Here is a 24,185-nt window from a genome sequence, read left to right as displayed (position 1 = left end):
CACACATCCACAGCAGGAGAGATCGATACTATGCATGTTCTCTCGTTGGCAAAGGGTCACATTGAACTTAAAATTATCTGGTGTTTTCTTGTGATCCAAAAACTTTCCAGAAGTCCTTTTCCCCATACAGAAGCAGTGGCATTGTGCTGGGTATTTTGAGGGTTTTTTGTTTCTTTTTTTTTAAATTATAATTTTACATAGGTTCATAGGTTTATTGTTACATTTGATTTTCTTGCTCAGTACCTTGGTTAGGATTCTGTGAGTTCCATTGCTTGTTTGCTAGTGTTTCCCTGTGGCATGACCCCAGCATGCCCACCATTGGTTGTTTCCCTGCTGGTAACACATCACTCATCTACATTCATTTATGATACGCACGTTGCGTGGGTATACAGTACAAAGCCCTTAGTGTCTCAAATAAGTGTTCAGCTACTTCCTGTTTTATTTTGTCACCAAAATAAAACGTACTTCTTGGAAAGCACAACTTATGTCTTGTGATTTGCTTTTCGTTTTACTTCCCGTCTCATTATCCTCGATCAGACTCACCTGTTTCTTTTTCCTTCTCGTTAATTCTTTGATTCCTGATTTACCTTGATTTTGTAACATTTTGGGGTCTTCTTGCCTCTGTTTCAGATTTTAGTTTTTGGACTTTAATCAACTAAATAAGCAGCTCTCTTTGTGCTGTTGAACTCTGCCTTTAACTTCTTTAACTTCAACATGACAAGCTCTGCAGAAAATTTTGGTTACATTCATGTTTACTTGTCTCTTCTTGTAGAAATACTATAAGTGAAAAACTGTTTAGTACATGCAGAGTCTCCACAGGTAAACGTGTGTTTCATACTGAAACTGTGCCAGAAACGCTTTCCAGAACTATGCAGTTTTTTCTGAAAGTGAAATGAGGAATTGCACGTTTAATATTAAGCCGCAGCAACTAACTGGTTAGCTTGGAATAATGTACACGAGAAAACAAGAAGAAGCCAAATGACACTGTGAACCTGACTCTGTCTAAATGTAACAAAGTCCACACACCTTTTTGTTTGTTCACTTTGTGCAGTAAATTAAAAAGAATGTTTATGAGGATTATTTGCTCAGCTGTTTATTGGCTTATTTCCTGGAAATGTCCTTTGTTTTTTCCCTTTAACCAGTCAAGCATTTCACTTTGCATGAAACAGCATTTGCTGTCAGTTTAATTTTTACATTAAGTAGTTTCAGTTGTGAAATCTTATCCTCAGCACGTTTATTTTTCAAAATATAGCAAAAGATAAATAAATAAATAAATAAAAATTAGAAAATACCATTTGCTACTTGCCGTAGAGAGCAGTCTGACAAAAGGTCCCAACTTTATTACATTTTATTATCATTATTTAAAACTGTGAATGGGTATTTATAATAACATTGGAGGCCAATCTTCTAATATTCATAATAGGTAGTTTAAGAAAGGCCCTTCCTGTTTCATATCATATACTTTTTTGCCCCTTTGGTAGGCCGGTCCAGGACAACCTCAGACGTTACCCAGGGACACCAGCCATCTGTCACTATCCCTTACTGCAGCAGGAAATGGAACAACGCACAGGGTAAGTATACTGTCCTTCTGGGGAGGCAGTAACATCCAAGTATATTGAAGCCATTTCATTTAAAACCTATTAGCTTAATTTATAGTGACACAACTTTGATGCTGCTTGTAATCCTAGAGTAGGTTTGTGAGTTGAGATGCTGAGCAATGAAGAAAATAAATAAATCATTGGGCATGGTCAACAACAACAAACGGTGCTCAGTTGGTACTTCAGGGTTAAAAGTGTGCTAAGAAAATATTCCCCACCCCGTTACACAACCACCGACACCAGTCTGAATCATTGATCCAAGGCTGGATGAGTCACTGCTGATATTTATACTACATTCTGACCTTACTATCTGAATATCACAACAGAAATTAAGCCTCATCACACCAGGCAATCTTTTCCAATTCTCTACTGTCCAGATTTGCTGAGCTCATGTAAATTGTTGAGTTTACACAAACTCAGTTTTAGTTTCTTGTTCTTAGCTGACAGGAGTACAGCCTGTTATGGTAGCAGAAGGGGTTGATTTAAGTTTAGCCAATTATGCCTTCATGTTTTGCACATCTCCGGCTTGTTCCCAGTTACTCGGCTCCTGCTATTTTTAGAAAGCTTCCTGGAAATCAATTTCTCATCAGTTGCACATGTACATTTTGGATTTGACCATGGACCTCAACTTTGGAATTTGCATGCCCTTATTTAAACATGCAGGTGTATATGTGCAATCGACCAGTGGCCTGTCCAGCACGTACCCTGCCTCTCGGCCTGTGTCAGCAGGGACAGGCTCCAGCAACCCTGCAAATCTGAATTGTTTGAGTGGATGAAAATGGATGGAACCACGGTCTGCCCTACTGACCAGAAAGTGGGTCTCAAACTTCAAAAAGGAAATCCAACTTAAAGCTTTGCTGTTTTAATACTGTGGATGTGATCCACTGAGCATCGCAAATGAGCAACTTCCAGGAAGAAATCCAAAAATAGAGGGAGAGCTGGAATGTGAGGTGCACAGTGAGACATCTATCCAGGGACAGTCAGCCAAATTTAAATCATGTATTATTTTATTAATTTTAGTTTTTTAAAAGCAGAATCACGGAGAATGTGGATTGTATATCATACACACCGCTCTCACCTCTCTCACATGGATATATTATGCGTCAACCAGAATGCACAAGATCAGCATCGTGCTCCAGATTAAAGCAGGCAGACATGCAGCCATAGGCAGCCCCCAAGGTCATAAAAAGGAGATTATATCTTTCTTGTTGTTTCATTGTTACTGACCAAATCTGTCCGTCTAGCTAGATATCTGGCTATCTAGTTAGCTGTCTAACTATTTATTACATGCCCTCTCACACCCTTTCTCTCAAATGATGTGTTTCATTGGGCTCAACTCTGAAGGCAATGACAAGCTAACGCCTCTTGATGTGCCGCAAATGAGCACATGCTATTAGGGCCGCACGGAGACAGACAGAAAAGCGTTTTCAACCCAAAACATTACAAAACAGGACTAAATTTAAACCACTCAGTGAAACTTACCATCTGCCTTAAACCACCTCCTGAACTCACAGATGTCGTCAGAGTAAAAACTTTCAGGGCATCATTCATTTCATCTTCATGTTACACACAAGGAGGATTTATACTGTTCAAATGAGGAAGTAACTTTGTTGTCTATAGCAAAGGTTTTTTTTTCAGTTTAGGCAACAGATGTCAGTGTCTGAAACTGACATGTTCCCTGGATCTGTGACGACATCTACGTGGTGAAGCAAGGCAAGCAGCCTGATGCAGATTATTAGAGATAAGCATTTTGCATCTAAAGGTTGCGTTGCCTCACTGTTGCGTCAGTGTTTCAAATTTAATGTTGCTCATCAAAAAAATACCCACATGATAAAAGCAGTGATCCCCCCCTCCCCCCCCTCAAGTCAGTTTGAGATGCATACTGTTGACCTATATGTGTCACATTTTATTCTGGGGCACATATACAACCCAACAGGAACTGCACCCGTGACACGTGTCAATGCATACTGCATGCCGCACAGGTTTATGACCCAGGTGTTAAAAGCCAAGTGGCCCATATTATTTGTTGGCCCAGATCATTCTAAAAGTCTAGTCTTTTAATTTTTAAAAGCCTTTTTAACACAGCTCATCTGTTAAAGACAGAAGCATTACGTGTATTTTTTCTTTTTTTCCCCTAGTACTTTCTAACTACCTTGACAAAAATCTGTAAATGATGAAGATAATTATACACATGACGATTTTCTGAGTCTTGCTTGTAGGGATTTGCTTCTGCGTTGTTTCATGTGAATTCTCTGAGTCAGATGAAATAGTTAATTTGATGACATCACCCTGGGAATTTTGAAAATCCCAGGGTGATGTTTCAGGGTGATGATGGTCGTTTCACTGCTTCATTTTGCAGATACACTCTTTTGCTGTGTCTTCGCAGGTTGCACAAAACATTTTATGAAATGTGATGAATTACTATTGATAAAAACTAGCAGTTACCAAAGTTTTCAGAAGGCAGACCTCAAACATCTCCTCAACAGCACTATCTGTCATGTCACAGATGTCAGATGTGGTCTTGTAAATGTAGTACAGATTACTGAACATTATTGAACATTAATTAAACATTTAGGGTGGTGGATGTCCAGCTACGTCTCAGTGTTCGTTTGTTTGCTTCTGGTTGCGTTTGTAATGCCATGAGTCGTGATGCGAGAAACTGTTTTTTGTAATTATAGTGTTGCATACTGTGTCTGTTTGGCTTGAGGCACATCACGTATCACTTTCAACAGTTCCACTTACTGTTTTTAATTTCTTATTAATTTGTAAAATGTTTAAACAACTGTCAGACTCATACTATAAAGCTATAAGTCCAAATATGCAGAACTAGCAAGAAACCACAGAACTGTGAACTTTTTTACTCTTTGTACTTTTTCATATATAATGGAGAGTTGTTACACATGGTTGTTGCTTCTTGCTGAAAAAGCCACACTCTGATCTTGCAAACAAAAACTGTTGGGCAGCTGTATTTGTGTCAAAGTTAGCAAAGTCCTGGTATGAATATTGAGCTGAGAACACACCTTCCTGTCTGAGCTGTTATAAACGAGGCTGTCTGTATCGCCTGATAAAGCTAGCTTCCCTCTAGAATGGGGAAGTAGTCATGAGCTGAGGCACAAGGGACAGATGAATGGTTTTCACATTTTTACACTCAGGCGAAAGAGCGTCACGGTATGAAAGGACAGAACGCTGAGAGCTTTAACTCGACAGATAAGACACAGAAACACGAGCTGGCCCGGACGGTACAGCTGGATACAGTCATCCAGTCAGAATGAGCACCTACGCTGTGAGTTACTTTTCTGTGTGTTCTACATTCTACTGTTGGAGCTTTGGCAGCTCATGTGAAGTTACCCAATTGTCGATTGTGGCGATATCACTTACTCATATTATCCTAATGAGAGGTGATGGTTCTGATTTTGTTATACTCACAAAAAGCACATTTGACTGTGTTTTTTTGGGTCGGTGTGAACCCCGTTCAGTATCTAGGAGCCTTTGTGTCTGAGTTAAATGAGTGCTACACGATTAACGTGTAACTCTTACTGAGTAATATCTGCCTCTTATTAACGTAAAATGAACAGGGACACGTGTGCCTGTAAATACGTCTGAGCAGCGATAGTAAAAAAGCATTTATGTGTTTTATCTGGCAGGATGTGAGCAGGGCAGAGGAAAATAGTTTGAGTGCGGTTAGATGAGTGTTGCCCTGGGTTCATTTGTACAGTTAACTGAACGATCGTATCGGTATCCTGTTTTTTAACATGGGTGTGATATTTGCCCAAACTGCTGGTTGCCTCTCTTCAATAGTGACAAGTACAGTTTTCTCAGTTTTTACATTTTTGTTATTGATTCTTAATTTGATCATTCTCTGCAGAAAATAAAATGGGCTGTTATTTTATTTGAAATTAAATATATATGTATACATATGGTAACTATACTAATCCGCCTTTGTCTTCTTGCCTCCCTCTATCTCGTTCCTTTCTCTCCTTGTGTTTCTCGTTAGCTGTCACCTGATTTCCTCTTTGGGAGCCACCAGAGGAATGCTGACAATGGCTGGCAGATGAAACAGGTAAAACTTCTCTCTACCTGCTGCACTCACCAGAGGGTATCTAATGCATTTCACCTTGACTTTCACATTATAAAACAAGTCAAAGACTAAAGCGCCCTTTACTTGCTTTACATACTCTCCCTGCACAACAGGATGCATTTGGTTAACAAAATGGGACATCATAGAACTTTTGGTGACTTTGTCTCCCATCTCGACTTTGTCACTTTGTGAGATAAAATCCTGCTTCATGGTTTGCGTGCATACAGCATCTGCTTGGCCTGACTCTTCGTCTTTAGAAGAAACCTTTAGATGACAGCCCTTCCTTGCCTTGTGCTTTTCCTTTGCAGGCCCGACTGTTAACATATTCCTGAGCATTTTGTCAGCGTTTTAAGGGCTTTTGGTGGAGGGTGTTTTCCTCATGAAAATCAATGAACTCAAGTCATTAGATTTGCAAAAAGTGCATCTGAGCTGTATTACTGTAGAATATATTAAAGTTATTGCCAGCTATGCTCTTTAGATTCTCAGAGATCAGCATTTATGCATATTAAGGTGGTGAAATAGCAATTCTTGGTGTAAAAAGAAAAGCTGTTACCCAAGCAGGTCTTACTGCAACATGTTGCATCACAGTGGGGTGTGGGTGCACTTGGTTTAAAGCCCTTTTAAAGGCCTACTCTTAGCAAAGAAGCAGATTTGGCTCTTAGTGCTAATCCTCCACATGAGGAGATGGCAAACATTAGGAGGGATATTTAGTCTGATTGTTGGAACTAGGTTACATGGATTGGGAAGTAAACTCAATTGTGGCTTTTGCTGCATGAAAAGTTAAAGTAGTGTGAATTTGTGCATCCGTTGTTTTTGTACACACAAGGGATTGTAAGCCTCAGCAGTTTGTCTGTTAAGTGCAGAGGCACGTATTGTGCCTCATTGTGTCTCTGGCAAACTCATTTGTCCCCATCTGTGTAAAAAGTTCAGTGTGGATGCTCATTGTGTTGGAGTGCTGTGTAAATATAGAAATGTGTATGTGACACTGTTGTGCAAGTAGAGCTACTGCTACGTTGTTCTTCCTCAGTTGATTAAACTATATACAATTAAATTCTGACCTCAACCTAACACAACAGAGAGAACTGAGAGTCAAAGGCTAAACCTCTCAGAGAGCTGATGCTGGGATACATCCGTATAATTTGCTGCTGCAGAGTGAGGTGAAGGATATGCAAATGGACAAATGATGGCAATAAAATATCTATTTTACATCTTTTTATAGACTTTTATGCATCTCTGTCAGAGAAAAGTGCAAAGATCAGAATCGTTATCTTGACAAAATATATTTGTCAACAAGGCCACTGTGGGTGCCAGCCCAGCTCACAGGTTGAATGGGTTAAATGCAGCCGTGTGACCCTAACCTGACACCCGTTGCTGCATGTCTGTCCAAACTCTTTGTTTCTCTCCCTGCATTTCTGTCTGTTCTTCACTGTGCTTCAAATAAAAGCGAAAAAGCCCCCCATAAAACAAGCCCACTGCAGCTGACTTGAATTACTACTTTCAGTGTCAGTATGGTTAAACTTTAAAGGTGAAGACCCAATAAAGAGATATCTTTATCATAGCACCTATGAACAGTGAAGATCAGAAGTGTGATGAAGCAGGCTGACTGATTGCGACTCCAGGCTTTGTGTGGCTGATGTTTTTCTGTTTTATTTAAACTACTAAGCATTAATAAAGAGTCATAGTTGACCTTTGAAAAGCCCTTCAGGGCCTTTGTACTGTTGTACAGTGGTTGCACATTCAGTTATTCAGAACTACACAAGTATATCAGCTCTCAGAGGCTTTAAGTACACCATTTACAGATGTGAAAAAAAATAAAATAATAGTTCAGCAAATTGCTCTTTCCTTTGGTTGTATGTTCCACCCTTTCACAACTCTCCTGAACATTTGACCTTGAAGAGCATGCAGCGTGCCGCCTCCTCTGACACCCTGAGCACGATGGCATTTAGTGACACCAGAACCCAGTGCGATGATTCTGCACCCCTGCATGATGTCAAGCAGCAACTCAACCACTCCCAGTCCATGATCCTGCCCGACAACAAGGTATTTGCCTCCCGAGCACACGCTCCACACAAGCTCATAAAGTGTTTTGACAGAGAGAAAGAGGAAACGGAGATACCCGTCAACAAATAGTTATCGCACAAAACATATGCACATACACAAACGGACAGCTGAGCAGATGACCACTGCTTCCTGTTTTTCAGCTGGTCCAGCAGTGCAGAGATTACTCCCGCAATGTGACCAACATCGTTGTGGAGCCTCCGTCTCCTGCGAGCTCGCCGGACAGTGATGGCTGCACACCGGTGAGAAAACTCCACCTGTTAATTTAAAGCTGAAGTGAAAGCATATTTCCATATATATATTTATATTTTTTTAAGGACTTGGAGAACGTGCTACTAGTTGCTTCTCTCAGCGCAGCAAGCGCTGAAGTTTTGGCTTTCACAGGACAACGAGGCTCTAAGAAATCCAGCGCTGTCAGCCAAATAATTCTTCCTAAAGCGTAAAACTGCAATGCTTATTTTCTAATAATAACAGGTTGATTTTTTAAAAAGTGGTTCTCCATAACGCATTCCTTTGTTTGCCTTAATGACAATCAACCTTTTCTTTTACTGCATGTGAGGTAGCTGGAGGTTATCCCAGCCATCATAGTGTGAGGGGTGGGGTGCACCCTGTACACATCAGGTGCATGTGCTCTTATTTGCAGGTGTTCTCTTGGTTTACTAACATTTTTCTCATAAAACAGAGCAATTCTAATTTTTGAGTATTATTTTTTTTCTACCACAGTTCATTTGCAGAAGAAGTTTAGGTTTGTAGGTCATCACTGCTTTTATACGCATACCATATTCAACACTTATGAGCCGTAAGTTCATCAATACCAGTAAATTTGTTCTTTTACCCTAAACGGGGCCATACCGCAGTGGGAGATTTTAAAGCATTTCCCCTCCTCCTATTTCTTGAATGATGCAACAGCCAAGTTTAATGCGTTTGCAAAGGATGCTGTAATATTACACAGAGGAAAATCCTGCTGTGGTGCTGTAATGTTAAAATTCAACTTGCCCTCACACACTTCTTTGTGCTCTTTTTTTTATTTACTCCACTCCTGCTTTTTCTGAGCAATGCTGCCAACGTGACACTGTAAATATCTCTGAATACTGCAGATGTTAATGTGCTTTTAAACCCTTTTAATGTGTTTCTAGGAGCTGGAGAAAGCGGGCCTGCTGAACAAGACAAAAATTGCAGAAGGTGGCCGAAAACTGAGGTGAGGCGGCTCTTAGAGAAGATGAAAAAATCATTTTTTTTGATTAATTCAGCAAGTATGATTTTGCTAAGTGAATCCCAGCTTATGAGTACATGCATTCTTGTTGGGTTGCAGGAAAAATTGGAGCCCTTCCTGGGTGGTGTTAGTGGGGAACAGTTTGGTTTTCTTCAAGGACCCCAAATCACAGACACCTTCTAGTTGGGTAAGAGCACAGACAGACTCTTTAATTAAGTATTTTAGAAAATTAATACTATTATTAGTTATTGTTTCATAAGAACGCATATGTTGTATTCCTGGGGGTTAAAAAGCTTGTATAACTAGATGAACAAGATATTATAGAGGCCAAATTTTTTGATGCCTTGGTATATTTTTTTTTATGTCCCTAGCCCACCAAAAAGAAGGCCTTTTATTGCTTGTCTAAACCTGGCTTGAGTGCCTGGATGTGGATTTGTTCATGGCATTGTTTGGTGATTCATTCGTTCTTTTTACCATTATTCCTTTCTACAAGCACCGGTGGTTTAGGGAACACCAGGAGCACTCCTACTATTGATTTTTCCCAGTTATCCAACACTTATGAATATTTTTTCTGTTTTCTTTAGATGCCAGGATTTTTAAGCCTCCACAGTTGCCATCATGTTTTGGTTTTTCTTATGTTCATCCCATTCTTGTAAAAGCCTGCTCTTTCTAACAGTCATTGGTAGTTGTAGCCTCCTGTGTTAAAGAGCAGTTTTTAATATTTTTGTTCACTGTGCTGTTAAAGTTAAAGAGGTCATGCAGACCAGTTACAGGTGTTATATGTGAAGGTTGGGCAATACAGGCTGCACAACAAAATCCAATTTTTAGAAACAAAAAGTGGTCAATTCAGGCAACTGAGTCATGAGAGTAAAAGAAAAATGTGTTTCTTATACGCAGAAACCGGGAAACAGTCGTCCTGAGAGCAGTGTGGATTTAAGAGGAGCAAAACTGCACTGGGCCAACGAGCTGTCCAGCAAGAAGAACGTCTTCAAGGTAAGAAACAAAACCCCCAAAAAGTGAAATAAAGATTGCAAAACCTGCAAGAAACTTTGACAGACCTGTGGTTTCATCCTCTTAAAATCTTTCTCAAGAATTTTTTTATTTCTGTGATCCTGGAAACGAAACACGTCGGTTTCCTTAGCAAAATGTTCCTTTGTGCTGATACACTGGGAATATACACTGGGGCTATTCTGTCAGCAGTGAGGGAAGCGAGAATGGGAAGCTTTCTTTCGCCAGCTCGGTGACCCATTCTGACGAAGAGGAAGCAGTAAAAATATTTTTAAAGAGAAATCTGATAAACTGATGAGCTAATTATAACATTACGGTCAAGCTACTACAACACGTCCAAATAATTAACTTACATGTCAACTTTTGTTAAAGTGGATTCACACAGATGAGTGGGAAAGCCAGTGGAGAGTGGGACAGTGCGTCTGGAGTTAACATGGGTCAAATGTTTTGTTTTGTTTTGTTAGTTGAGGACTGTGACAGGCAACGAGTTTCTTCTGCAGTCAGAGACGGACTCGCTGATCAGAGAGTGGTACAGCACCATCCAGAATGTCATCGACAGGCTGGTGAGAAACACACATTCACTCACAGACACACACAGCTGGACAACACAACCCTGTGGGTTTAAATATTAGTGTCAGTATGTCTGTCGTTTGCCTTTAGCTACAATATGCATGCTGTTGCTCACTTTGCTCATGCATTTGGAAAATTTTACCTGTAAAACTCTGTAAAAGATTTTAAATAACCTCCTGTGTTTTTTACTTTATTAAACAATGGTGTTGTTTTGTGTTATGCTGTTTAATAAACCCTCTGTCTCATATGAGGACATCAAGGTTTTTAAAGGAAAAAAACCCTGTTGTTCAAAGATGATGGTTAGTTTTTAAACTTTTAAATAGGAGAAACTGAAAATGTATCCCAAGAAAGAAGTCATGCCTGAAGAGGTTAAATACTTCTGTTCCATTTCTAAATGTTGGTCTTTTATGACTTACGTAAAGCACTTAAAAATAATCTTTGTCTTGTAGAAAAGCTTCACTGCGGGAAGTTCTGCAAAAAATGTTTTTTTTTTTTAATGATTCATGTGTGCTAACATAGTTGTTTCCTTTGAACAATGACTGACTTTCCATTCTGCGTTTAGTAAAATCATCTGTTCTATATTTGTCGGTGCGTAAATATTTTTCCGTGAGCTTTCTAAAACCTACTTAAGTGGGCTAATACACCTATGTGCAATGTTTTCATGTGTCTGAGCGAACACACAAACTCCAAGTGGTCCCTTGGACCACTGTGAGCAACAGCAGACGTGTGCACTGTGGTCACGCCAGCATCGAATCCACCCAAGTTACATGGTTTATTAAAGTAATCAAATTACAGCATTTACATTTATGTTAGACTACTTTTAATTAACTGCTTTAGCCCACTTACAATGAAAATTAAAAAGCAATCTTGTTCATGACCTGTGTAGTATGTTAACACTATTGGAAGTAAAAATCACTTGAACTCCAATTTTGAAAACACAACTTTCTTCTTTTATTTTATTTTATTTTATTTTATTTTATTTTTATAAAGCGCTGACTTGTATTATGAGTCTGTGGTCTGGGAGAGAATCCTGTAACTCTCTGTCTGCAAAATACAGTATATAATAATGAATGTTGGGCAATTAATTATACAGTTACTTCTTCAAAAAAAGTTACTGAGTTTTGCAAACAACAAAGTTTTTTGCAGCTGTTTACCTAAAAATGCAGCCAAGTGCGGTTTTTTAAATAAACATTTCAAACTATTTACAGAACAATCAGCTGCTCTGCATCAAATCTGATGCCACACAAATTATTTGTGCCGCTCCAAAAAATAATTTGTCCACTATGAGATAAAGGAGAACAACAGCCTGATACCTGCAGGCCTGACAACAGCAGATGTATCACTGCTGTAACACCTGTAACATTCAGCAGTCGCCTCATTGTTCTGACACACAACAAAACTATTGACTACACTCACACTAACTACTCAATATTTGCGTAAAACGTCACAAATCTCTCACATCTCAAAACACCGCCGTCACTTCTAAAACTTCCCCCTTCCTAAAAAACTAAATGCTATGTTGCCATATCATTTTTTGATTGGTCGACATGGTACATTTTTCCACCAGTAGGAAAGGGTGGGGGTGTTTTGGTTTCGTCTTTGCTCACAGGTGGAGAGCGCTTTCCTTATAAAACGCAGTTTTTACCGTTTCTTCCCGCAGTAAATATAAACAACGACAGTATTCAGGAAGAAAACCAAACATTGCAAATATTTTTATCATAACTCTGGTTTTACGTGGCCGATCAACACAATTTAAAAACTGGTATAAAGTCCACACTTTTCCCGTCAGTTGTTCCGTCTGTCCTGCTCACATCTCGTTGTCATTAACGTGGCTTCACTCCACATCAGCCACGCCGCTTTGCCAGCTAAAACACCGGTGTCGGCACACAAGGACGCTGTCATAGCCTGTCAACGACGTTGATTAGCTGCGTATATACGAATGTGAATCGCATCATTGGCTGGACTATGGGATAAGGTGGCATCGTTCTAATCCCATACGGGAGCAGCCAGTCACTGACTGACTCACACTGCAAAACAGAATTGTTGAAATTTTAATTTTAATTTCAATTCAGGTTAGATTTTTTTTTCTGTGCGCAGAGACCGTGCCAGCAGTGCGCAATTGCGCCTGCGCCCAGCTTAGAGGGAACATTGCACGTGCATCTCTGTAATGTCATTAACACACTGCTCCCTCTGGCTGCTTTTCAGGACCGTGAGAATCCGTTAGACAACGTCCTTCTGTACTCTCTGAGGAGGGCGGGCAGCGTGGAGATGCTGGACCAAAGCGGTGACGAGGACGACAGGCGACCATCTCGTAAGCCATCCTCACCTGATGCCTCGCTTCTTTCCCTGATGCCACCATCTAAAAGCCCTCCCTGCCCCCCACTCCACTTTAATCACATCCTTTCTCTCCATCATCATCATCATCCCTGTTTTTTCTAAACTTCCACACAGGCTTCTTGCATCCCTCCATCCTGTCTTCCATCCTCTCCTCTATCCAGCCCACTTACATTTTCACCCATCCTCCCTGGCAGATAATCCCCTCGTCCGTCCTCTCCCACCTCCGCCATCGGCCCGCCCTCCCGCTTTTCATTCTCACCACCATCCCCTCTCATCTGCTTTCCTGCCCCACAGCCGAATGCCCCACACTGACCTCCTCCTCTTCCTTCTCTTTCCCTTCCTCCTCCTCCCGCTTCCCTCCTTCTGCAGTCCCTCGCTCGACGTCCAACCTGGAAAACACAGAGAGGAAAAGAGTGAAGACGCGGCTGAAGAAGCTGATCCTAAAGAGACCTCCTCTACAGGCCCTGCAGGAGAAAGGGCTCATTAAAGGTGAGATTTCTTTTTGAAGTCGCAGACCATTTAAATGCAAGTATCCTTTATTCAGCAGTATACAGGGTGAATCACAAAGTACATGTTCTCTTTGGCTTAGTTATTAATATTACACGGCTGTGCTCTTACAGCAGAAACTGTTGCCTTTTAACTGAATTCCATCAGAGATAGGCAGCCAGGAAGTCTCAGCATTTATCTATAGTCCAACGATAGTATACAAGTATACAGCACAGGGCATGAGTTGCATTGCATCATCCAGTCTGAGTTAACTTTTCTGGTGGGAACGGAGTCAAACATGAAGGTTTTCTCCCAGAGTGAACAGAAAACTTATCAGTAAATTAACTTGGAGCTCTTACATCATGTCTTGGTTGAAAAAAAAAATGTGCATGCAATCATCTGAGAAACACGTCTAAACAGACATAAAAAGCATGTTTGTGTCCACCTGTCATCGGCCCTCAGATCAGGTGTTTGGATGCAGTCTGGAGATGCTCTGTGAGAGGGAGAGAAGCACCGTCCCTCGCTTCGTCAGACTTTGTACTGAAGCTGTGGAAAGGAGAGGTACAGTCGCTGCAAACACACCTCCTGCTAATTTGATTCCCAACTCAAAGTGAACACATGAGAAATCACCCTCAGCCCTGTTTTGAGCGCAGTTTGACAGCAACTCTGAGCTCACGGTCCTCACAGTTCTTTGGCAGAACTCACCAAACACAAAGTCACTGATTGCCCGACAGAAAGCAGACACGAAATGTTCAGATTCGCAGAAGAGATCTTGACAGCTTGGCAGCCTGAAAAAGGTCTAAATGAGAGAAAATTGAGTTGTTTAGAGGCTGTTAAGAAACAATGCAGCGATAAATATTTAAGACACGGGAGAAAATGTGTGTGTTTTAGGGCTTTAAAAACCAGTTTGTGATGAATAAATAAAGATCTCTTGGGAGCAATACTTTCAGATCAAGACTTTTAACTATGTTTAAGGGTATGGAACAAACTTTAGGACAAAGTAAGCCAAACTTTACTGATAATTTCTGCACATATCATATATAATAATGAAATTAAGAGCATCTGATCTTTTCCCAAGTGTTAGGTATACAGGTTGCCATACTACTAGTTAAAGCAGGATGAAAAATACCCACCTTTTTCTTCATCTTACCAACTTTTCAAAGCCTGTATGAATTCATTTGAATGTCAGAGATGACTAAGATATTATAATGAGCAATTTATTCACATCTGAGAAGCTTGGACCAGTTGATGATTATTTTAAGTGGTTACATAATTAACTGATTCTTCATATTTAAAACAGATTGTAAAGCAATGTGTGGTTTTGGATTATAGTTTAATCTGAATAAATAAGTTGCTGGATAACAAAAATATTTTTCTAACTTAGAAATGTATCCCGTTCACCAGGCCAGCTTTAGCCAGTAACCAGCTGCAGATTTAGATTTCATGTGACTGAGTGAAGTCAGTTCCAGCAACATGAAACATTAAGTGTTAGCGAGTGACTGTGAAGCGGTGTGCCTTATTTAAAGGTCACGCTACAGTTAACCATTTCACGTGATGGTTTTACAGAAAGAAAAATGCTCAATAGCAGCGTCAGCGCAGGATACTTATAATCAATATGTCCGAAAGATTAAAATGTCAGGCTTGTTTTACAGCTTCTAATACTGAAAGCAGTGTGAGGAAAGCTGAAACTTAGAGCATTAGTACTCCTTTGTAACTGCTTCATCGAGCAGCATGGTGTGAAACGCGAAGAGGAAGTTTAAATGTATTCATAGGCCTGGTCATATCCATGATTATGCTTTTGCATGAGCACATGATCAGACTTTTTTTTTAAGGTTTTGAAAACTGCTCTACTTACGTCTCCACTTACGCAACATAACAAACTGCATAACCTCTGCATACTGAATTATTGATTTGCAGAAGATTTGGCTGCCAAGAACAGCAAAACAATGAAGTGAGCTCAGACCGGCTCACAACTGAAGACACAATCTCTATCACTCATGAATCTTAAAAAACATGGTCATGTGATACTTTCATTTTGACTTTGATTATCTTAGGCAGCGGTGGAGATCCCCTTGTCTAGCATGCTTTGTTTGGTGTGTTGCAGGTCTGGAGACCGACGGCATCTACAGAGTATCAGGAAACCTGGCTGTGATACAGAAACTGCGCTTTCTGGTGAACCACGGTAAGGATGCAGGGGAGGGTGGGAAACTACTGACGATAACTGTTCTGTAATAACAGGGGGGGGAAATATGAAGAAATTTAGGAGAGGATCAAAGTTGGCCTGTTTTTTTTTTTTTCCCTTTTTAGCAGAAATGATCTGTTTCAGTCGCTTAAAACCAAGACTAAATTTATCTCATGATGTTTTGTTTCAGAGTGCGTAACATAATGTTTGAAATCAGTCACTGTCCCACACTACACGACATCCTTATGATAACAGACACGGGGAAAAGCTGCCTGAGTAACTGTTGGTTTTTGCAGAGCGAGCGGTGACTACCGATGGCCGTTACATGTTCCCAGCGGAGTTGGTACAAGGTACATTCGGGCAGACAAGGCAAACCGCCGTTTTCACATCTTACTCAGCCTGCTTGGTTTTTGTGCATTATGTGTTGCATAATGTGAACACCTCAGTCAGAACCTCCCAAAAATACTCACCCACAGACTGAAGCGCAGAGCCGATCCGAGGCGCAGACGGGCAGCAAACTTTTCTCTTTTTTGTGTGGATGTGTGTGTTACCATTTGCTTAATGTATGTGTGTCCCTTAGGCTTTTGTGCTTCAAGTTTTCTGATGTAATAATGTGCAGCAGGTTGTACAGCGGCTTCTCACACAGTCCGTGGCTGCCACCAAGTGGCTGAAACAGAGAATCAGCTGCTCGTGAAGCGCTCTACTCCCCCAGCAACATCTCTGATGTTTCACATCATAAGAAAATAGAGATTTGTTGACTGCCGTATATCAATATCAGCCTCAAATTCGTTTCAGTGCCTCTTATAATCCAACATGAGAAGCATTAGTCTGGCTTGTGTCTAAAAAACAAGTGTGCTTTATCCTTTAAAGTGTGTGTGTACTTGTGCGCCAGTGTGTTTGTGCTTGTTACTTTTACAGAGCATCTCTATCTCCCTCCTGCAGCTACAAGCCTTCATGTTACGCCTCAGTGCTGAAGTGAATTTACACTTTGCTTATGTCAGCCAATCCTGTGACAATTGTGACTCTAAATTTAAACTCTTTGTCTCTGTATGTCGTATCCCTCTCGCCTTTCCTTCACTTCCCCTGACCCCGTCTGGCTGAATCTCTCCTCATCCTCCTCCTCTCCCTCTCTGTCTCAGAGGAGAAGTTGAATTTGGACGAGAGCGAGTGGGAGGACATACATGTCATCACGGGAGCTTTGAAACTCTTCTTTCGCGAGCTTCCCGAGCCCCTCGTGCCGTACGGCTTCTTCACCGACATTGTGGAGACAGTCAGTGAGTAACCAGTTTCAGCCCCGGACTGTTTATTTTGTAATCTGTATAAATATTCTAGATTAGGAGTGTGAAGTTAATTTTCCCACACGACCGGAAAACTGGGACTGCCCTCCACCACAGTCCCTGTTTCCGTTGGGAAAATGAATCGCCCACCCCCATCTTGAAAATAACTCAAATAGATTCTCATAACCTTTTGCCTCGTGCGCATGAAGTCAATTTTTAATGTGCTTCGTGTTTGAGGTGAGATATATTTAGGCTCAGGAAGATATTTGTCATTTCGTGCCTTTTACTTGGTAATAATGGTCCAGGCGATGCAGCTGCACAGTCAGCTTCTTAAACGTCTAGACCACCAGGACGCCCACTTTTTAATTTCACATATTATTTTCCTCTGTTGTAGTATTTTGAATACACACAACACGACTGTGGTCTTACTGAGTCAAAACCAGCGTAGGCTTGGTTAGAATCTTAAATCGTTTTCACTTTGTTTTCACACTTCACTCGACTCCCTTTCCATGTTTAGAAAATGTTATATCGTTATACTGATGCAGCATTTGCGTAAACACACACATACAGTGGGGCAAAAAAGTATTTAGTCAGCCACCGATTGTGCAAGTTCCCCCACTTAAAATGATGACAGAGGTCAGTAATTTGCACCAGAGGTACACTTCAACTGTGAGAGACAGAATGTGAAAAAAAAAATCCATGAATTCACATGGTAGGATTTGTAAAGAATTTATTCGTAAATTAGGGTGGAAAATAAGTATTTGGTCACCTCAAACAAGGGAAATCTCTGGCTCTCACAGACCTGTAACGTCTCCTGTAAGAAGCTTTTCTGTCCCCCACTCGTTACCTGTATGAATGGCACCTGTTTGAACTCATCATCTGTATAAAAGACACCTGTCCACAGCCTCAAACAGTCAGACTCCAAACTCCGCCATGGCCAAGACCAAAGAGCTTTCGAAGGACACCAGGAAAAGTATTGTAGACCTGCACCAGACTGGGAAGAGTGAATCTACAATAGGCAAGCAGCTTGGTGTGAAAAATCAACTGTGGGAGCAATCATCAGAAAATGGAAGACATACAAGACCACTGATAATCTCCCTCGATCTGGGGCTCCACGCAAGATCTCATCCCGTGGGGTCAAAATGATCATGAGAACGGTGAGCAAAGATCCCAGAACCACACGGGGGGACCTGGTGAATGACCTGCAGAGAGCTGGGACCAAAGTAACAAAGGTCACCATCAGTAACACACTACAACGGCAGGGAATCAAATCCCGCAGTGCCAGACGTGTTCCGCTGCTGAAGCCAGTGCATGTCCAGGCCCGTCTGAAGTTTGCCAGAGAGCACATGGATGATACAGCAGAGGATTGGGAGAATGTCATGTGGTCAGATGAAACCAAAGTAGAACTTTTTGGTATAAACTCAACTCGTCGTGTTTGGAGGAAGAAGAATACTGAGTTGCATCCCAAGAACACCATACCTACTGTGAAGCATGGGGGTGGAAACATCATGCTATGGGGCTGTTTTTCTGCCAAGGGGACAGGACGACTGATCCGTGTTAAGGACAGAATGAATGGGGCCATGTATCGTGAGATTTTGAGCCAAAACCTCCTTCCATCAGTGAGAACTTTGAAGATGAAACGAGGCTGGGTCTTCCAACATGACAATGATCCAAAACACACCGCCCGGGCAACAAAGGAGTGGCTCCGTAAGAAGCATTTGAAAGTCCTGGAGTGGCCTAGCCAGTCTCCAGACCTCAACCCCATAGAAAATCTGTGGCGGGAGTTGAAAGTCCGTGTTGCTCGGCGACAGCCCCAAAACATCACTGCTCTCGAGAAGATCTGCATGGAGGAATGGGCCAAAATACCAGCTACTGTGTGTGCAAACCTGGTAAAGACCTATAGTAAACGTTTGACCTCTGTTATTGCCAACAAAGGTTATGTTACAAAGTATTGAGTTGTATTTTTGTTATTGACCAAATACTTATTTTCCACCCTGATTTACGAATAAATTCTTTACAAATCCTACCATGTGGATTCATGGATTTTTTTTTTTCACATTCTGTCTCTCTCAGTTGGAGTGTACCTCTGGTGCAAATTACTGACCTCTGTCATCATTTTAAGTGGGGGAACTTGCACAATCGGTGGCTGACTAAATACTTTTTTGCCCCACTGTATGTGTAAATAAATAAAAATCTTTACATTTTACGTCCTCAAACTTTCTCACACAGCTGTGTTGAAAGGCATTTTTGTGAAGCTCTGTTTGAGTTGAACTGGAAACTTGTCACAGACGCCGTAAAACAATCAACAATTTTACAATTTACTTTCACATGCACTACATTTTTTTCCCTCCTTAAAATGTGAATCTTAAAAAGCCACAAATATTCAATTAAAAAAGGCCAGTGATGTGTCAGAATGACTCTTAAATAGTTTTTTGCATCGACTCCAGCAAACACTTATTATTAGTTTCACTTTATTTGTTATCTTTTGTGAGAATTTGCTGACAGTGAGAGTTGCGTTTCCTTTACTTATGTTCAGATTTCCTGCGCTTACATGATATGGCACTTTATCTCATTATCTTCTACTTATGCTTAAAGACAGGCAGGCAGACAATCTGGCATCTTACAGTAATTCCTCTTAGTAGAACATTAGCATATTAAAGATCAGGAAAATATTTTAAAAATGCATTTTGTCATCGATGCATTGGACACTTTTTGTAGACTGTGGGCACATGGATTGATCTGCAGATAAAGTGTATCCGATTAGATAGCGGATGCTCGTAATATGATATCAGTTGGGGGATGTGTCTAAAAATGCTAATAAAATGCATGATGACACTTGGCCTGATCTGATGCATATCTTGCTCTGTGTTGCAGAAATGTCAGACTATATGGACAAAATCGATCGCTTGAAGTGTCTGGTGCTCAACATGCCTCCTCCAAACCACGACACGCTACAGTTCATGTGCCGCCACCTCAAACGGTGAGAATAACCCACGTCTAGTGTTTATTCTACTGATGTGTTCGTGTTTTTTTTTTTAGTCTGTGTCTGTTTTTATTGCCTGTAATGGTTCCAGTGCCCTTAAATGGGTAGAGTTCATAATGTTGGGTATTTCCTCGAGGCATTTAGGGACAAATGAATGAACCAGATGCCCTGGTAGGAAAGGAAAATATCTTCCTTTTCTTTTAAAACCTGACCACAAGAGGGGGCACTTCCCTCGTTGGTCTCCGAAATTTCTGTCGGGGATTCTTTGGCCACAGCTCTCAAAGTATGCCAGCGCTGAACCGGGATCACACTGTTGTTAACTTTGGGTCCCTGTGAAGATGAAAAGGCTGGAGGAAGATGAATGGTGTACAATGTTCTGCGAGCCAGTTCCTTTTACAGTACATAAAATGTGTGTTTTTTACCGCCTATGGTTTTTCCTTCCACTCCAGGGGTGAGTGTTCGTGTTCTGAGGACGATATTTGTGCCAGGGTGTGGTGGGCCCCATGAATTTGTCAACTCTGTGTCTTTCTCTCATTTTCTCTCCGCTGTCATTCCTTTCTCTGTTTCTCATTTATTATCTCGCTCCTTAATCAGGTCCCTCGCCTCCTCTTTTCCTGGCACGCTACCCACCTTTCCTGACTTCCTCTTTGTCCCTCTTTTCTCTCTTTTCACTCTCCCTTTCCTCTTCCTCCTTATGTCCTCCTCTTTTGATCCCTTTCTCCTTGTTCTCCCTCTTCCTGCTCGCTCTTCCCTCCCCCCCCCTCGCTCTCCTACTTGCCTCGAAGGTCCCATGGGAGCCTTGTGGTTCGTCTGCTGGAAGGCATACCAACACCACCGCCGCCACCACTGGAACCTCTCTCTCGTTCTCTCTCTTCTCCCTCTTCCTCGCTCGCTTCTTTTTTCCCCTCTTCCCTCTCCTCTCTCCCTTTTTTCCTCCTCTCTTTTTAATGTGGAAGTTTTGAGCAATTGCTGGCTGCTTCTGTGGCTTGGTGGGAATGGCATTTTTAGAAGAATGCCTCATGCTGTGGCTTTAACCATTCCTTAGTTCCCCCCCTAATCACACACACACACACACTGTAACACACACATACGCTAGCATAGGTGGATGCAAGCAGCGGATTTAGAACACTTTTGTGCACAGATCCACGTTATAAAACCCAGATGCATGTACGTGAAAATAGATGCAAAAGCAAGATGTGACAGATGGATATACAAGTTGATTCTTGTAGCTGACTTCCTGAGTTAAGTAAAAATTATAAAGATGTCACATCGTGACCACAAACATGAACCTTTAGGGGAAGGTTAGTTGTGGTCTCTATGCTTGCTCTATAACTTGACACGAGTCTGCAGTTGTGCTTGCAACTCTGTGAAAGTAAATGCTAATGGATGTATGCCAACACGAGCACAAGAGCAGTGCTAACGCTGCTATAGCCGCGTCCACTTTCTCAGTTTAGGGATTTAGCAGGATAACACTTGATGATTAGTTAAACTTTAATTTGATCATGACTCCAGCCAAAATGTTTCACGCCCATCCTGAGCTGTGCCATGTGTAGCTACTTCAGTGCTACTCCATCCAACAGCGGTTGAGACCTTTCACTCAAAACCACAAATGTCAACCTCATGCTGGTTTTAAGGAAATGTCAGGGATCACCAAAGTCAGTAAAGTCCATCCACTAGTTGCTGGGATATTTCAGTCTGAGCTAATGTGGTGGGAATGGATGACATCCCTAGAATCACTGAGCACGTGTCTCTAAAAATTCAGAAGCCGAAGCGATTCCAAATCCTTTTTGTCGGCAAAATTTAATATTTAAGGAGTTATTAACCTGCGCTGTCCACTCTCTCGTTTCCCGCAGAGTGTTGGAGCAATCTGAAACGAACAGAATGACCACCCAGAACATCGGCATTGTGTTCGGGCCGACGCTGATGCGCCCAGAGCGGGATAACGGCAACATGGCAGTGAACATGGTTTACCAAAATCAGGCAGTGGAGCTCATCCTCACCGAATTTGACCACATCTTCGGAACGAGAGGCCTCTCTTGATCTTTTGCTCCTTGACATCAGACAAAAGCACAAGTTTTGGAGCATTTGTCTTCCCTGCCTGTTGACTCATATGGTGTAAAATGGATTTCACATCAAAAGATAATTACGGGTTAAAAAGAACCAGGACAGAAAGCTGCTAATCATGACATCTGGCGTCCATATAAAGCCATGCTAAAACAATAATAGTAAAACAAGCCAATTTTAGCTCCAGTACTTGTGCCTTTGACTGCAGATGTGGAGCCCAGCCCCGGTGAACTTCACTGCTGGAACAGACGCCTCCTTGTCACTTTTCCTTGATGTTTCAGACTTGATCCAGATAAATAAAAAGCCGTAAAAGCGATAAATCTTCTCCAGCCTGTCCTGCTAGCGTGTTTCAGTCGGTAATAATCGAGGATTGGGAGGAGGAATGTGTCTTAAGCTAGCACTGAAACAAAACTTGGCGAAACCATCTCACTGTGAAAACACATGCACCAGCACCTCTTCGAACAAGGATGGACAGATCCTGCCTGGATAGACGTGCACAGGTGCCCACATCTCCACCATTTTTGCAGGGTTTATTTGAAGGAAAAAAAAGTAAAAGCATGAATTCAGTGGCAGGATGAATGTGCCAACAAGGCAGAAAATGTTCCTTTTTACCAAATAGTACTTTGTAGTGTCAGAGCAACCCTTATTTTACTAATTTGAATCTGTCTTCTATTTTTAATAGTGCAAATTCCTAATGTTAAGTTAAATATATTGTTGTAAATATGTGAAATACTGTCTTTCTCATCTAGTAGCACTTTGCATACAGTGTTCAACCTAAATATTACAATTAGCTAAATTCAAACTGATACTTTTGCTTTGAAATGAAGAGTGTTGGAGCTGACTGTTTACTCCTCCTGCAATAAAAATATGTGAACAAACTGATTTGAGCCACATTATGATATTTGCTCAGGATGTGTCCTGTCAGGTTGTTTGTTGTTTGAGCGATGGGTTCGCGTGAGAGATAGTAGAAGCGTGTGGAGCTATGCGGGCCTCGGAGACTCGGCGGGCGGAGGCATCCCCTGTGATTGGTGCAAATGCTGCTTTTAATAACAGAACAAAAGAGGAACTGGAAATGCATATGTTTTAAAAATGTGGATTTTCCCCCCAAACCCTCTCACTCGCTCACTCTGTGGCCTGGGTAATTTTATATTGACTGTGGGTTTGGCAAAAGACAAAAAAGAGCAGAAAAGAGGCACTGCTGTGGGGGTGGTGGTGGAGGGGGCTCTGCTCTGTTTTATTGGATGTATTTATTCATTTTTATGTTTGTATTATTTCAAGTCATGTGAGCACATTGGGAGGGGCTAAGATTATGTGCGGATGATTGATCAGGGAGTCTATGGTGCGCTTCCAGTTTGCTGCTTAAATTTGATCAACTTTTCACCGTAGACAAAGCATGTGGCTTGTGTGCATTTACTGCATTTACATTTACAATATGGCCATCAGTCAGCACTGCTGGCTTTTCATTTGTTTATTTTAATTTCTTTGTTTTATTTCTTCATCCAAACTTTCAAAATCATACCGAATGTTTCCATTTATGACACCGAGATAATGTAAACACGTGGAAGCACGTGATCCAGCCTATATTTCGTAACGATATCTCGCTATGTGTTTTTTGAATGCTCTCCTAATCCTGAAACTGAAGAGAAATTTCTGTTGGTAGAAACCAGATGGCATTAAAGCGCCGTCTGACCAAGACCAAGCTCTGTGATGTGTTTTATTTCGCTTTGGTGCGATGGTGCTAATCAGCCCCTAAAACTCTAATCAGACAGAGACAGAAACAAACAGACCTCGCTCCTAATCAGCAATTTGTTGGCATCAAAAGTCAGACTCTATTACATCATCCTTACTTTGTTCTTGCTTTGACTTATTTATTGCATGATATATATTTAAAGTAAAGCAAAACACAGCTTGTGCTTTTGTGTCAGGATGCAGACAAGACAGCAGATGTGCTGCAGGCTCGTGGAGAAATTAGTTTACCAATGCATTTTTTAACTGCATTTTTTCGCACACGCAACTCTTTTTTTTTTTTTTCTGATTGATTTTTTTCCTGCTGGCATTCTGTGTGGCATTTATTAATTAGAATTGATTTGTGCTTCTCTGCATTGATCAAAAATCATTTATTTTTCACAATCAACATTTGAATTAGCTGGAACCTTCTGAATCCACTAATCAGCGCGTCTCTAAACGGACTGAAATGAAGTGTGGAGCTAAGGCTCAGGTTTGAATTCTCTTCTTTCAGTTTTATCTTCATTCTCACTCTTGTAAATTTTAGGTTCAGCTTACTGTTGGAAGAAAAGATGCTAGTTTAGGAAGATAATGGCTTACACAGAT

General features: G+C 41.2%; 1 protein-coding gene across 5 annotated transcripts in view; it reads left to right on the top strand.

Annotated features, from left to right (window-relative positions):
- Positions 1-22,736, top strand: part of arhgap9 (Rho GTPase activating protein 9) — a 47,165-nt gene extending 24,429 nt beyond the window's left edge. For 4 of the 5 annotated variants that reach the window (XM_080890440.1, XM_080890438.1, XM_080890436.1 and 1 more), the window contains 16 exons: positions 1,482-1,571; positions 5,593-5,658; positions 7,573-7,716; positions 7,878-7,976; positions 8,871-8,932; positions 9,047-9,134; positions 9,845-9,940; positions 10,420-10,518; positions 12,731-12,836; positions 13,232-13,351; positions 13,811-13,909; positions 15,453-15,530; positions 15,827-15,880; positions 16,670-16,804; positions 19,682-19,787; positions 21,644-22,736. In XM_080890440.1, coding sequence (XP_080746566.1) covers positions 1,482-1,571; positions 5,593-5,658; positions 7,573-7,716; positions 7,878-7,976; positions 8,871-8,932; positions 9,047-9,134; positions 9,845-9,940; positions 10,420-10,518; positions 12,731-12,836; positions 13,232-13,351; positions 13,811-13,909; positions 15,453-15,530; positions 15,827-15,880; positions 16,670-16,804; positions 19,682-19,787; positions 21,644-21,830 — 1,629 coding nt within the window. In that variant the 3' untranslated portion in view covers positions 21,831-22,736. The remainder of the gene's footprint in view (positions 1-1,481; positions 1,572-5,592; positions 5,659-7,572; positions 7,717-7,877; positions 7,977-8,870; positions 8,933-9,046; positions 9,135-9,844; positions 9,941-10,419; positions 10,519-12,730; positions 12,837-13,231; positions 13,352-13,810; positions 13,910-15,452; positions 15,531-15,826; positions 15,881-16,669; positions 16,805-19,681; positions 19,788-21,643) is intronic. The other variant, XM_080890439.1, reaches the window with a different exon arrangement.
- Positions 22,737-24,185: the final 1,449 nt, after the last annotated feature.

The sequence above is a fragment of the Rhamphochromis sp. 'chilingali' genome (assembly GCF_963969265.1).
Source record: "Rhamphochromis sp. 'chilingali' genome assembly, chromosome: 9".
In the NCBI taxonomy this organism is placed as follows: domain Eukaryota; kingdom Metazoa; phylum Chordata; class Actinopteri; order Cichliformes; family Cichlidae; genus Rhamphochromis; species Rhamphochromis sp. 'chilingali'.
This window is presented reverse-complemented; position numbering and strand designations above follow the sequence as displayed.